The sequence below is a fragment of the Lutjanus erythropterus genome, chromosome 9 (assembly GCF_056507025.1).
Source record: "Lutjanus erythropterus isolate fLutEry1 chromosome 9, fLutEry1.hap2, whole genome shotgun sequence".
Taxonomy (NCBI): Eukaryota; Metazoa; Chordata; class Actinopteri; order Lutjaniformes; family Lutjanidae; genus Lutjanus; species Lutjanus erythropterus.
Genome location: NC_139325.1, coordinates 33972055 through 33988132, shown reverse-complemented (window position 1 = coordinate 33988132; position 16078 = coordinate 33972055). Strand labels below are relative to the sequence as shown.

The window sequence follows — 16078 nt, the reverse complement described above, 5'->3', positions numbered from 1 at the left end:
ACAGTGTTGTGCAGCAGTGTTTGCTTGTGCTTAACTGCTTCGATACAATCGGGGAAATAACATTTGATTTCTCTGATTCAGCAGCTTTCTCACTACCGGTGCTCCCTCTCCCTGTTCGGTCTCTATCTCGCACAATCACAGCTACGTGCTCACTTCCCGTGTCTAACAAATGGATGCAAACCAAAGGAAGCTTCTTGGTGTCACTCTTTTGCAGCTTAAACTGCAAGCCAGATGTAGATGAGGAAGCTGGGAACATAAAATAAATCAAGGAAGGACACGACTGGGAGAACGTCAGTGTCTGGTCCATGGACACCGCCTGGTTAGCGCCCGGTTTCAGGAATATTTCAGCCTGATTGTGGGACAGTCTGATCGCTGATTTACATGATTGGTCACCGCAGCGTGACACTGGTTTAAGTTTCCCCAAAAGCTGATTCTGCCTCCATTTTTTTCTGCTGCATCCCTAAATCCCTGATCACCTGCCTGAATGCCCTTTGGTACGGACTCTTTGTGAGTTTGCAGACCTTTTACATGCACAAAAAAGTTCTGTAACACATTAAAGGAAAGGAAAAAAAAACAAGAAAACATAATATGGCATAAGATAGACATAAAATGTCAGTAGCATCTTAAGAAATAAGACCATGTGTTATTCCTGGTGCATATTTTCAAAGTTTTATATAGTTTTATAAATACAAAAATTCAGTGAAGTTCACATTACAACGTGCTTTCATAGGATAAACAGATTTTTTGGCTTATCCCAGTTTTTATGTACAATTCTCAACCTGGATGGAACAAATATTAAAGTTAAATTAGATCTTTTAAAATATAATTACAAAGACACAGTTTACATTAAAGAAAAAACAATCTCGTATTAAAAAAAACAAAACATGAAAAGACCAACAATAAGTTATGAGCGAACGAGCGAGTCAGATTGTGTCAGTTTTTTCGATGAGGATATCCTCATGTGCTCCTTGCATCACCCTGGTTCCAAATGTGCGTAGTTTCACACACTCACACACCTCCAACCTATTTTCTTTGGTCAGAATCCACACTGACGGCCTTGACATTTTCAGATTCCTCTCATCAAAGCAGTCAACAGGGATGATGGGAAAATAATTAAAATCAGAGGTGGCGCATCTGATATGATCCACAGCAGCATTTTCATAGGAATATCCTCAAAAGGGATAAGGTTTGGAAGGAAAACAGAGAAGGAACACGCAAGTAACTCGCCCCCCAGTTACATAGAAACCAGGCTAGGGGGAAATCACAAGTGGGACCGACATCGCTTGTAGTACATCTAGTCACCAGTAACTCTAGTCATCGAGTTTCCTGGCTCGCTGTATGTTAGGAAGCAGTGCAAGTCTCTTGATTTGACTTCTCTGCAGCACTCTGCCCCTCCTCTGTTCTTACAAAGATGTACATTTTTAAAAAACAGGCCACAAATATTAAGTTTGATTAAAAAAAAAAAATGCTTAGTAATTTTCTAAAAGAGCTGGGCGCTGTAGTTTCTGTGCAAATGTTACTCAAATGGGAATAAATAGAGATAGAGATTTTCTGCTGCAGAGTAATGTACATTCACACAACATATTTGCGGCAGAGGAACGAGGGACTGACACAAAATAAAGTACAGTGGCCAAATTCATGTTAATAAAGGAACCGAGTGCAGCAGTGTGGCTCATCGATGTGTTTTTAATAATTTCTGGACAATGGAGCTCTGTGGCACAGAGGACTCGGCTACAAAACTCAGGCTTTGATTACATATACAGACAAACAGATGTCATTGGTTGTTGGTTTTGGTCTTTTCATGAGTTTTGTCTATAGTAAGAAAAATCAAAAATGTAAAAAAAAATACTTATTTCTTAAATAGGGACACCACTAAGCTGTAGCTGAGAGCCACAGACAACACCGCCTTCACTAGTGAAGCTCCTGAGACTGATTCACATCAATGGAAAATACTCCAGTAAATAGCTGCACCAGTGGGCTTCACTGTAAATGCAACACACAAATATCACATCACTGGAGCTGAAATTCTCAGTAAGGTCCTACAGGGGGCAGCAAAATAACAGCCACCTTTCAAGCTCCATATAGAGAGAAACCCGTCTTCTGGTATAAAGAGGTCCAGTTTAAGGTTTAAAAAATAGTTGCAGTATCTCAAAGCTGTCTTGAGACTCTGGGGCTCTGAGTAACTGTTATGTCCCACACCACTCGTCCTCCTGTGGCTCTGAGTAGGTCCTGAGAAAGTTGCCTGGGCCGTGTCCGGCGCTTCCATTCCCGAGGCTGGACTCGGCGAACGAGACTGAAACCTTGAGCGGAGTTATCGGAGTGCAGCTGTCCATGCTGTCCTGTATGCAGTCACTGACCAGCTTATCATCTGAGGAGGATAAAAAAAAAAAATCAATGAGACCATCCTTCAAAGTAATGTTACATCAAGCGTGCTTTGCAGTTTGATTTATGGCCACGTTAATGGATCTGAAAGCATTTAAGAGCGTGGACAATTAATATAAACCAGAGCTGGAAAAGAGAAGACATTTGTCACTCTAATATGCAGATGGTTGACAGTTAAAAGACAATTAAAACATGAAGTGTCTCAGCTCTTAAGCTCTGTGCTCTTCAGCATAGATTCTCAGTCTTTGAAACTCTATAGGAGGGATAAAACCCTGCCCTGTATGGAAGCCTTTACATTTTTTTTTAAATGTTTCTCCACTCCTTTATTCAGGTTTTCTCTTTTATCTGTCACCCATCTGTACATCTTTCATCTTATTCTATGCAAACATCCATGTTATGAGACCACACATGACTGATGCACAAGACATACATTTCTCCTCCTAGTCGCATTTTTTGGGAAGTTTGAACAAGAAAGGAAGAAATACAGTTGGCCGTTTTGATTGATTGTAATTTACAGTGATCCTAGTTTGATCATTGATTGGCAGTGAAAACTTTATTATCTTCGAACCTAAAAAAAAAAAGAAATACCCAGAGGGGATTCCTTAAGATAAAATCCATCTATTGTGAGAGTTCCTGACCTTAAAAAAGTTTGGGTACCACTGCTCTTGAAGGCATAATATGCAAAACTTGCAGCCCCCTCAAATATTTCTTTATTTATCTCATTAATTGGCCGTGCTGGAGATGTTTTACCAACCCAAACTGTCTGTATTTGACATCCTGGGAATGAGACTCAACAATCAACAACCTTTCTAGTGTGCTTGCACAAATCTTACTGATTCTACCTTTAAGTGTACATACAGTACAACAACTATGAACCAAAATGTCCCTGGTTTGAGTTTAACTTGGAGCTTTTCTCTCCTCATTTCCTGCCATCTCTCTACTGTCAAAATCTCTAATAAAGGCTTAAAACTGCTCACAGAACAACACAAACATTTTAGTGAATAGTGTGAAGCTGGTGTGTGTGTGTGGGGTGGGGGGGACTGATCACCTGGGTTAAAAATCGGTAAACTGCAGCCGTCCACGACGCAGGTTTCTTGGCAGTGACCGTTCAGCTTCGTGGACGGTAGAGGCAGATGCAGCGGGCTGTCAGGTGGTGCTGGGACCATTTCAATCAGGCTAACAGGAACAGTGACTGATACACATAAAAGACACCAGAAATAAAAGTCAAAAACAAGATCATTCAGTATTCTTACAAAGACGCCTCTTATGAGCCTGAGGAATTATTTAAATTAAGTCAAACACATCAAGTATAGTGAAGACTGATCACTTTTATCTAGTTTGGAACATCGTCTCAGTAGCTCATTATCTGCAGTGACACTGGTTGAACTGTAGGTGGCACTTTAATCTCTCAAAAATCACAGATTCAGCCCCAGAGTCAATCAGATATGAAGCGTGACCCTGATAAGTATCTTGACATGCTGAGAAGCCATGTTTCTAGGAACAGTTCTTCATACTTCCTTATTCAAAAATCTGTAAAAATCCAACCAGCTCAGTGTGACTCAGTGTCAAAGTGACACCTTTCCTCCTCCTCTTTAAATTTATCTAGTAATTTATCTGCTATCAAGCTCACACTCCTGTAGACTTGAAGTGCGGTTGTCTTGAAAGTTTGTAGTTTCCTTTTTTCACAGAGAAAGAACTTGTGGTCACGTTTGACTCACAGCAGATACAACATATCCCAAAGGTGTCGGAAAAACATATAACTAACTTCATCAGCTTCTTATATGACACTAAAATTTTTACAGCGACCCTTCAGACCTCCATGCTGGCCCCAAAGGCCCTGAGCTCATTCACTGTCAGTTTGTTTGCGACAGTTTGATTAATTGCAAATTTTTTTTTCGGTAATATGCACCACTAAAGCATAATATCACCTGAAACGATGAGGGGCTTCAGGCGTGCCGTGCATCCTTATCTGTCTTGCCTAGCAGCCTCGTGGAGAGGAAGCAAATTTCAACAAACGGGGATCGACCACTAATTTAATGCCCCGCATATTGGACCACACTAGTTGTGATTTTACAAAACGTGTGCACAACTTCAGATACCACAGACCTCAGAGGTACAATATCGGTCCGTTTCTTCCTAATGAACTCATATCATTGTTTTCTGTTTAGGTGTTTGAATTAGTGCTATAAAAAAACCTATACAGTTTTAATAGATAGAACAATTTATTGATATAGTTCATGTTTGCCAAGGGTCTTAATTTAAAGTATCACACTCTGTCAGGGGGTTTGGGGCACCCTGAGAGTCATTTTGAAGGAGACAGACGGATGCAGCAGACAGATTTCCTTGTGTGCTCGTGTGCACAATATGTTTTTATCTTCAGATGTCACAGCTGTTGTCAGTTGCAGAAGTACAGTAATAATGTTTTGAGAAGAAATAAGTTAACATTTTGCTCTGATGGTTGTTTCTTACAGTAGTTTATTCTTCGGTCGATGCTACTTTTATGTTAAATATGTTGGTGAGATGAAGCTTAGAAAAACTGTGAAAACAGGCTTCTAGACATACATTATTCTGCACAGCGAAGCTCAAACACCACAGTGAAGTAACAATAAGTAAAACACATTTATGAGTGGAGGAGGACTTAAATTCACACTTAGAAAACTAAACAGCAACTTGCTTGTCCAGATTAAAAAAAAGAGTCTCAGTTTCTCTGTTTAATCCATAAACCTGTAACCTCTTCAACTCTGCAGGGACGTCGACATCTGTGGCCGACGTTACTGTGTTTCAGAGGCTCTGGTTTAGATCTAGAGTAAAGATATTAGTATCATATGCAAATGAATCCATTGGTAGCAACCACAGCATGCTAGTCAAAAGTTTTGATGACACAGCATGTTCCAGCATATTTTCTCAAGGCCTTGGCGTCTTAATGTGGTATTTTGGAGGGATTTTTGACCATTGCTATGAATACCTGGTGGTCAAAGATTTTGCACCAAATCTGTGCAATTATTGGTATCAACCCAAAACCTGCTGCCACAACTTATGAGACATACTTGAGCATAAACTTCAATCATTATGTTCTAAGCCCTTGTACACTCTAAACTTTCAAAATGTGAAAAAACGCTAAAAGAAAACACATCATTCATTAAAGATTTATGATTAGAAAAACTTGATACAGCTGTGGCATATACTGTTGACCTATAAAGATGCCCTACCCCCTAAAAAATGCAGTTTTCGTTGAAAGTGATTCAGTGTTAGAAACTCTGAGCTTGAAGTTGCACAAACCAACTTCCGTTCATCTCTGTTATCTTGGGAAGCCAGTAAAAAAAAAAAAAAAAAATCAGAGATACGATATCTCAAAAAGTATCTTCTCGGTGCAATAAGATGAGAAAGGAAATATCTCTATTAGTAATTTCATTGTAATTAACACTTTGTTGATGAGGAAATGTGTTTAGAGTTTAAGAAAATATTGTGATAAGAACAGAGACGAATCATTGTACTTGGTGTAAGTTATCTGTCACAATGAAAATCTGAACATTATCAGTCTGCTGAAAACATAACCAAATCTGTTCAAACACTATGATGCAGCCTTTTAAAACTGACGACTGGCACTTTTGATTTGAAACACAGATCTCACGGTCAGATTGGCAGAAGATTCCACTCATTCGCAAAGCCCGACCTTCTCTCGTTAATTGTTTCATCTGTGAATTCCAGTATTGGCACACTGCTTCACTGGAAATACAGTAAATGTCGATGAAATACAAAAGAACGTCACGCCAAAACAGTGATGGGACTGTGCCGCATACGTAGGAACTGTTTCTCAGTATGAGTTAGCTGGCTGTGAAGTGTGCGTCACATTATACCAAATAAGTGTGTCAGTCTGAATATGTACAGGATGTGGTTTCCCTCATTCAGTTTGTCATGTTCGTTCAGCTTGTTCAGCATCATGTCACACAGCTCCTTTCTTAACCCCCTCAGAGTTACAGTAACTTTTGCTTTTAAAAAAAAACAAAAAAAAAAAACAGCAGAAATTACGCTCCTTTATATGAACTTCAGACCACATTTAATTCTAAGAAAGTCCAGAATGTAAAAAGAGATTTTTTTTTTAAATAACTTCACTGTAAAGGAAATAGTGGGAGGGTGTGTTTGACAGAGATAAGCAGCGACCTTAAACTGTATGACCTCAAAATGAATTATGTCTCACAGTTGTGGCTGACGACATGCATACACTGCCAGCGCGTGGGCCAGCCAGTACGCGGCTCCGTCGCCTCTTCAGGAAGACTTTTTTAAAAAAGCATGAGAACAAATGTGTGTGAAAAACAATGATGAAACACACCCACACAGGGCACATGTTGTACTCACCTGTTCTGTATGACTTGCGTTTTTCCCTCCAGCAGATGAGACCAAACAGGATGAGTGCCGTCAACACGAGACCTGACCACAGGCCTGCAGGTAATATCCAGGGACACTCTGGTAAACGGAGACAGAGAGACAGACAGGGGAGTTTTACAGGGACCCAAATACATTTTAATTAGCCATTTCTCCTCATTACACAAGTAACTTCTCGTAAATAAGGCGGGAGTGATTACTGAGTACTGATCATCTTTCGTCACTGATAGTAATGTCATCAAAGCAATGAATGAAATGACTGCGACTATAAAAAATGACAAAAAAAGACATGAACTTTCCTCTACTAAGACTAATTATCATGAATGGATATTCATTCAGTTTGTATTTCATTCAGGTATTCTCATTTATGGTTACACAGGAATCATTCATTTTCATTTCTTCCTACCCATTTCCCTGCACATTTTTTATATTTATGCTGTTTATTGTGACTTTGCTGTTAATTTTTCAGGTTATTCTTGTTTTGTTTTTTTCTCATTTATAGATTCAAAATAAAATCTAATCTAATTTAAATACCAGAGCAGTAGCCCCTTATTATTATTATTACCATATATTAGAAACCTAAATGCTTGACCTCTCCTGATTACCATCATGTATTTTTGCAAACTGATTAAAATTTCACCTATGAAGCATCCATGTAGAAACATATAATAAATGTAGCTGTACGATTAGATAAATGTCTTATAAAGCATTTATTAACTATGCACATGTCACACATACATGTGATCAGTATATAATTATGTGTAAACATACATATAATATTACCATGTTATGATGTTTATACACTATTTATACATACTTCATAAAGGGATATTACTTAACTCAGAAATGTCCTTATATCTGCTTAAAATGACATTATAGTGTTTTATTACATACTAAAATAGTGCTGCTACTGTCTGTTCTGCACTTCTGGTTTGAATAACTTTTTCCTTTTTCATTACAAAAAGGTCTTGTTTCCATATAAAAATGTCACAAGTAAATTTTTCCACCTGTTAGATCTGTATGTTACGCTCACTTCATGTGTTTTCACGACTTGACTGGATTAAACTAAACAGTTTTAGACTCTGATTTAACAATAGCTTGAAAGCAGAGGTGAAAAACATAAAAGGAAAAAATTGCGATGTTGAAAGCACCACTTTCTAAATGCTTGTTTTTTTTGTGTGATGTCTGAAATGTGACTGAATTGGATTTCTGTGTTTGTCAGGACGATACTGTAGATCTGTTACAACTCCAGACAGCTTTATGAGTTCATTCTGTTGTCTGATCTGTTTTTTTTTAAATCACTGTCATTTCAGATCCAGCCACTGCCCCCTGCCCTGCATTAACCCCTTTCCCGCCCACCTGCTCATTCTCTGCCAGATTGTCTGTAGTGTTTACGCCTCAGCTTTCCTGCCTCTTTTCTGCCTGCCTCACCTTTGGACTGCTGCATCCTTGCCTGACCCCTGTTTAGATAAGTTTGCCTGTTGATCTGCCTGGTTTTGACTGTGAGTAAATATGAACCTAACCTACCTGTCTCTGAGTCAAAAGGTTGCTCATGTTCTAGCCTGTCTGTCTCTGAGCTTTCACACGATCATGTTTATATGTAAAACATGCTGAAAATGAGCTCTGTTTCCCCCCCATCCTCACCTCTCCTCACTTCAGTGGTAAACGAAACTAAACTTCTGTTACTCTAACCTCTGTGACTTGCACAGGCCTGATTTTGTTTGCTGGGTTTTGTTTTATTATTTGACTACGGCGCATTTGTATGAATCACGAATGCTTTTTATATATATGTATATCAACCCTTACACGTCATGTGCCCTATTTCTGTTGTTTGCTGTTGTTTAGCTGCATAAACCTCAAAAGGTTTAAAACCATCTTCCTGTGTAACACTGTCAGGCACGCTGCTGACAGATAGACCTGAGAATATTTGAACTTCGCACCTCACCAGCACCAGCCTCAGGGGGTGAGAACTGTTTTAAGGGGCTAAACAATGAACTTTGCAACTAGTTACGCTTTTATTTATCACACTTTATTTCCACAGAAACAGCCAAATCAGTGGAGTGGACAGATTTGAAGGTCGTGACCCCGGTTAAAGAAATCTTTATGCAAAGTCTTTTGAAGATAGACAAGCATGTCATTTTAACCACACTAGCAGATACTGTCTGTTATTCTATCACTTTGGTTCAGACTAAAACAATCAAGCATCACCATGAGGTTGACATTTGTAGCTTTCTTTCTTTTTGTAGCTAGTCTCTCAACATCCACTGGATGGATTACCATAAAATTTGGTACAGACGCTCATGTCCCTTTCATGATGTATTGTGATCTTTTTGGTGACCCTTTTCCTTTTCATCCTGGTCAAACTGTGTAAATTTGACAGATACGTTTGGTTTATGACCAAAAACCTGCAAAACCAATGATATTCCCAAACGCCTCAGCTGTTTACTTCATGTTTAGTGCTAACTAGCAAATGTTAGCATTCTAAACCAAAATGGCTAACAGGGTAACCATTGTACCCGCTTGTTAGCATGCTGTTATTAGCATCTAGCTCAAAGCAACTTTGTCTTAAGTTCAGCCTCACAGAGCCACTGTATTGACTGTAGACTGCAGACTATCACTGCTTATACACTCCAGCCTCTCCTTAATGCCGGCATCTTGAAACAGAATCCTGATCCTGTCCTGTTTCTCCAGAGCCCTGCAACTGCCACCCTGAGAGTCCACGACTACCTGTGAGGCTGCTTCAGCATATTTAAAACCCCAGGACCCTGGTTGTGAAGGTAAGGCCATGCAGCAATCATCAAATACATATCAGTACTTCAGCTGCATTCCAATATCTACCTGCTACACTGCGTGGTGTAAAGAAGAAGATTTATTATGTTGTATGTCAAATGCAGTATGCTACAAATACCGCAGTGTACCGCAGCATGCAAGCCAGCGTGCTTATCTGGCTATTCTGACTCACAATCCTCTCCACAGTGGAAGGTGTGTTGAGACTGCGCAGACATATGACAGCTCATTAGTTGTGTTCCAAATTGCTCACATTTTCTTTTTTCTTCAGATTGTGCGGTATGGACCGCAATGGTTACGTTAGCGAGAGCATCAGAGTTCAAGACTCGATACTATGGCGAAATGTTATTAAGAAATAAAACATCCAAACTGTATGTTGCATTCAACAATATGTACTTTGTAAGCTTCAGTATTAATAAAAGTAAAAAGAAAATGTATGTGATTTTGAAAGCAGCTTCAGTGTTTTATCACTCACCCCCACTTAGATTTGACTCTTTTCCTTAAACCTACAATAACAGATTTTTTGGCCATTTATATGGTAAATTAGTTAGCCATGTTTCTGTCCACCTGGTGAAAGCCCGTCCCATACTCATCCTCTTCTAGCTCCGATTTTGGTGTTTACCGACTCTTGAGGGAAACGCACCAAAACAACACAAACTGTTGGTGGGTCTCAGAGCTTTTCTGGTTTAAAAAAATCTGTCTCTTGTGGCCAAAAATGCCACTATGAGAGGTGCGAGTGAATCAAAACAGTAAAGTCGTGGGCTAGACAGTTAAACAATGAACTGAAACTCGCTATAAAGCTTCGCAGAGCCGAAGGGAGCGGCAGATTCATATGATAGGTCTCTGTAGCTTCATCTCTACGAACAACCCCTTTCATATTCTAAAGCTGGTTTTTACAGTGATTTGATGAATCTTTATTCTCTAAAGGTGAAATGACCCTTTAAAACTAGTCACAATGGCAGAATCTTCCCCATCGTCTGGCAGAGACATACAAATGCCTGCTCTATTCCTTTGGGATGATTTCCAGTCTGTATCAGTCCTACTTCCTCTCTTAGTATCTCAGTCATATGACATACAGGAACTGAAGGTCAGCAGGAGCTCACTGAGTCACTGAGATCATCTGCTATATTGCACAAGTTATTTTTCTTTGTACAGCTAAAAGATTTTAAGATCTGTAGGGAGGACACACATTTGAAACAACGACCTATAAACACAGACTTACGAGATATGAAGCCCCCACAGATGGCATCAGTTTTCTGGGTTCCCGGAGTTTTCTGCAGTCTTCCGAAGTCCTCGCACCTGAAAATGACAGACAAAGACCAAAAAATAAATAAATACCCAGACACCGCGAAGTATCCATACAGAATGAAAATGAGAAAATGGGAGGTGTTTTAATTTTAGGCACATTTGAAAAACTGCTGATCTGCTGATTCAAATTTTCAGACAAACTGAATGAACAGTTCCACCATTGCTACGGCGTGGATGACATATAATTAGTGACAGTAGGTGTGATGTGGGACGTTTTGGGTTTGTAGACATGAGGATGTCAGCCGAAACAAAAACCAGTCATTTCTGCTGCGTGTCGACAGATGACTAATAAACGATTTAGTCACATTTCATCACATTACATACGTTGACATCCTCTTTCAGCTTTAATAATGATAATGAGAGTTATAGTAAAGCCGCAGTCTGACCTGATATGTGGTTTACAGGCTGAGTGGAAATCTGTAACGTTGCTGAAGGTCCCGTCTTTACACGGAGCACAGATGGTGTCGTTTTTACCAGTGGCTGCAAGAAGGAATGAGATGAAGAGTTTGTAACACAAAAGTTATTTTACTGTTATCAATTACCTTTAACTAGTATGTTACCTATGTAAGTTCACATAACATAACGAAACATTATGTAATGTAGCAAGGTGCTTAAAGGGATAGTTGACTCAAAAACAGAAATTTAGTCATTATCTACTCACACGCATGCTGATTGAAGTCAGGTTTAGTTTTTTAGTCCACAAAACAGCGTTGCAGAATCTCCCAAACAATGGAAATGAATGGTGACCAGTTTTCAAACATAAAATAAACAACAGAATAAAAACTAAAACTAACTAAAATGCCTCCATACTGCAAAACCGATGTAATCCAAGTCTCCTAAAGCCCCAGCATGCCAAGTTGACTAAGATAATGTTATTTACACCATGATTTTAGCCTGAATCTTCACTGTAGATCCTTAGTGTGTGCAAACGGCATGCTGGGACTTTAGGAGACTTGGATTACACCAGATAAGCTGTATTGCGGCATTTTATGTTTTCTTTTCCAGCTGTTTTTTACATTTGAAAACTGGTCACCATTCACTTCCACTGTTTGGGAGTTTGTGCAGCGCTGTTTTCCTGTGAAACTCCAGCTGTGTTTTGTGGACAAACACAATAAATTCGACCCTCCGTGGACATGAGGGTGAGTAGATAATGACTGAATTTTCATTTCTGGATGAACTCTAAATTTAAAGTACTATAATCGTCAGATGAAACTTTTTAATAGTCAATCCAGTGTTTATATATGGTTTACAAAGTTATTGTTAACCATTAACCAAGTTTTCTGAAATACCCGGTTCAATGGTTTTCTTTATTTTGTGTTTTACAGCGGAGGCCTACCTTGAACTTTGACCCCCTGACCCTCAGGGCAGTGGGATGCTGGCTGGCAGTGGTCACATTTCTCAGCATTACAGTAGTAACCAGCCACACATCCACACACTGTGTCCTGCTTAAGTGTACACTCTTTAACTGTCTTCTGGTGGTTGCCTGAAAGAGTGAAAGAGAAATGTTGCGTGAGTGTGTGTGTGTGTGTGTGTATGAAGATTTGATTAATCATAACCGTGCCCCCCCACTCCACCTTCATAGACGCAAAACACTCAGACTGAAAGAGACATGTAGTTGTTAGAAGAGACAAAACAACCACACAGACAACCACAAAAAGAGACCAAAAACATTTTGTGTCTCTTTTACGGCCATTTCCGCCAACATAGATGCAGCCCCTTTCCAGTTCATACACCTTATTATACATCAGGTAGTTGTTGTAGTTTTGTCCCTGTGGTTGTAATCTGACTGGTCAACTAGACATTTAGAAAGTGCTTAAATCTGCATGACAGCACACCATGCTCATCACTAAAAGCCACACCAGGCCCATATCGACCATCACCTCTGGTACGTGTTCTTGTAGCTGTTTAAGTGATATGTATAGAATATTTAAGTCAACTTTCTTTAACGAGTATATTTTGCGTTGCTGCTGCTGTTTTGTGTTCTGTGTCTGCAATGCAAATGTTTCTGTAATGCTAATATGGATGCAAGCAGAATATTTCCTTTGATAAAAATGTTGTGAACTTTGTAAATGATTACATCTGTTTTTTTGACTTTTGGACGTTACAGTTCTTGCAGAAAGTTTAGTCAGCAGCCTCCATCAGCTGTGTCGGTGCATCAGCTTAAAAATACATGCAAAGTTTGTAGACGCTGCAACTAAATCTGTCAAACAAAAAAAATTTCAGCTGGTATCTAAGTTACGATTAGATTGAGCTAGCAAAGCAGTTTTGAGCTTGCATGTTCGGTCTTTATTCAGTTTGGGAAATCCCATAATCTCTAGAAAGCATTAACAATAGGTTGGCTGGCTGACTCACAGGAACTCGGCATCTTCTCTGTTGCTAAGTCGTTACTAAGGGCCGGCCTTCTTGATTGAGTCGTAAAACTAGGTTTCATTTCATAGAAGATCCACTGATGTGACTGATTTCTAATTATTAGTCAGACCGCATGTGTTTCTTAGGAAACGGAGACAACACTGGCAATTTTTTTTTTTTACTTTGTGAGCATTGAATAGCTGCACAACGTGAGAACATTATGATTATGGTTTTATTCTGTTGGAATGACCGCAATATTACACTCAAGTGTGAGCTTTACTGTCATTATGAGCAGTTAGCCTGACCGCAACACTGTCAAACCGAAAAATAGGTTTTTCTTGAGAACAAAAGTGGGCGTGTCATATTCTACAGGTCACTGTAGATCGTGCAACGCTCTCTGCGGATGATGATCCTTGATGACAATCGTTCTGCTCAGAATTGGTAGAAACACGGATTGAATGGCTCTATAGCACCGAGGATCTGAGAATCTGGAACAGAACCGGTTCAAGAGCCTTTTTGTTTTACATCTCTCTCACCAACAAACATTTTGTGTCTTTTTGTGGTCATTTGGTGTCTGTTTGTAGGTGTTTAATTGACTCAACAGCAATAAATATTAACAGTCGGTTGGCGTGCGCCCCATGTGCTAAGACTGTCAGTCCTCTGCAGCGGCCGCCGGTTTGACTCCCGCCTGTAGCTCATTTGCTGCATGTCATCCCCTCTCTCTCTACCCCCTTTCCTGTCATATCTTCAGCCGTCACTATCAAAATAAAGGCAAAAGCCCAAAAAAATAATCTTTTAAAAAATATTAACAGCCCCTTCAAACAGAAACTTTGGATGCCCACAAGTAATCCATCCATGGGAAAAAGCTGATGTGATGAGGCCTATCTTATACTGATCGTGAAGTCCCCTGATACAAATTTGTAGTTTGAGGCGACACAAATAAAACTGTTAAAGCTTGGCTTGAGAATAAATTAAGAAGTTAAACATGTAATTTTAATATTTCAATTGTTTCTCCCTTTTATTTACATTGTAAAACATTCCCTAAGTTCCTCTTCTTCCAAAGAATTGTAAGAAACTACAACTGGCTGAGTCAAGTTCAATAGACTTAAAATCTTAATTTTATTCTAGACCACAGTTAGATTTGATTTCCAGATAGAATCTCAGTTTGAAAAGCCAGTTTTTCATTTGACACAGAGGTTTTACAGCTGTCTGCACTGCTGCTGGAGTTACCTTTGTGCCAGAATTAGTGCAAAGAAAACACACAAGGCTGCATTCAGTAACTAATTAGAGGTGGATGGAGGTAATTACTGACATGGTTGTTAAAATCATCTTATTCCACACTGACAGTTGCAGTTCCAGCTCTTCATTAAAAATGTGTTGTGAATGAAACTAAACTAAAAATGATTAGTTTGTTAATACCACTCCATGAAACTGGAAATATTCCGGATATCTTGTGCATCATTGTATATGCATTTCCCTCGAAATTCAACCTGATACACTTTGTATCTTTGAAAACTAAAACTTGCAAACAAAGCTTGGCTAAACAGGTCAAACTGGTAAAACTGGCAAACATGGCAGGTTAGTGAGATTTAAATGGTTAAAATGGAAAGGAGATAGATATCTGACGGTGTTCACATGAAGAAACCATGGCAAAATCGCGATCTATACTCTCTAAAAAAGGGCAGAAGAGGAAGGAACTGTTTGCAGCACAGAAACAAAATGTGCGTTCATGCATTTACAGTAGGTACAGTGTGACTTACTGGAAATGCAGCTTGTGCAGGGTTGACATTTAATTAAGTGATTTTTTGTGGCTGTGTAGGACCCAGGTCCACATTCTGCGCACTCGGTCGACTTCCTGTCATCACAATCAGCTTTCTTGTACTTTCCTGATAAGAGTTGAGAGAACAGAAGAATCAGGTGCACTGCAAATGCAGACTGTGAAGAGTAAACAGACAGAACAAGCACAGAAGTTTGTCATCCAAAAAGAGAAATAATGTTAGTAATTGAAGCTTTATGATGTTGACTGACCTGCAGGACAGTTATCACAGCATTTCCCATCTTTACTGAAGTACTTATCACTTGAGCAGTTCATCGTGTCAGTTTGTTTCCCATTCGATTACAGTCCTCCACTTGTGTGTAAAACACGTAACCTGACGTCTACAAAGACCGTCTTCTTGCACGCTCTTCTCCTAAACCGTCTTCCGAACCTTTGAAGTGATCTGTGCGCTGATCTATGAAATTATCTGTGCTCACTGGGCATCCCTCAAAGCGCTGTGTCTGTCCCCTTCTTCTTTTTTTTGATGTTCACTCATTCACTGCTCACATTCGTCTGTCTCCACTCCCCTTTGTGACTACATAATGTACATGTTTCCCCTCCTCTCGCTGCATTACCTACTTCTTTTCTAATCCTACACAGTGGAAAACCCCAGTGACCCTTATCTGCTGTTTTCCCCTCAGTCTCTCTGTCTCTTTCTGTCTCGGTCTCTTTCTCTCCCCATTTCCTTCCTGTGCTAGCCCTCTTACTGCGAGGTAAGCAGTGTGTGTGTTTCCGTGTAGCTACAGAACCAAAGACAGATTTTGTCTCTCTTTTGACTACACAAAGCAAAGCGGTACAATGAGACATTTCCTCTCTCCTCTACACCCTTTCCTTTCACTCCATCACCATTGTTTTCCACTGAACCTTTTGTCCCACCGGTGCCGGGATATTGTTCAGCCAAACTTGCAAAAAGTTCATTTACTAACAGTGGATGTAAAAAAAATTTTGGCACACTCTGTCTTCCTGCCCTTCCACTTACCATTAGCCACTCCTTTGTTATTGCAAACATACAAAAAAACAATCTAGAAATAGATTTATAAAATGCCAACGTTT

At 39.5% G+C, this 16078-nt stretch overlaps 1 protein-coding gene across 1 annotated transcript; it reads right to left on the bottom strand.

The window, feature by feature from the left end:
• Positions 1-495: 495 nt before the first annotated feature.
• LOC146321943 (tumor necrosis factor receptor superfamily member 5) lies at positions 496-15180 on the bottom strand (the record flags this gene model as incomplete). The annotated part of the gene is made up of 7 exons (XM_084727259.1): positions 496-2368; positions 3431-3574; positions 6739-6846; positions 10775-10851; positions 11247-11340; positions 12197-12343; positions 14970-15180. Coding segments are annotated over 7 exons (963 nt in total), but the record flags the coding sequence as incomplete, so codon positions are not given.
• Between the last annotated feature and the right edge of the window lie 898 nt (positions 15181-16078).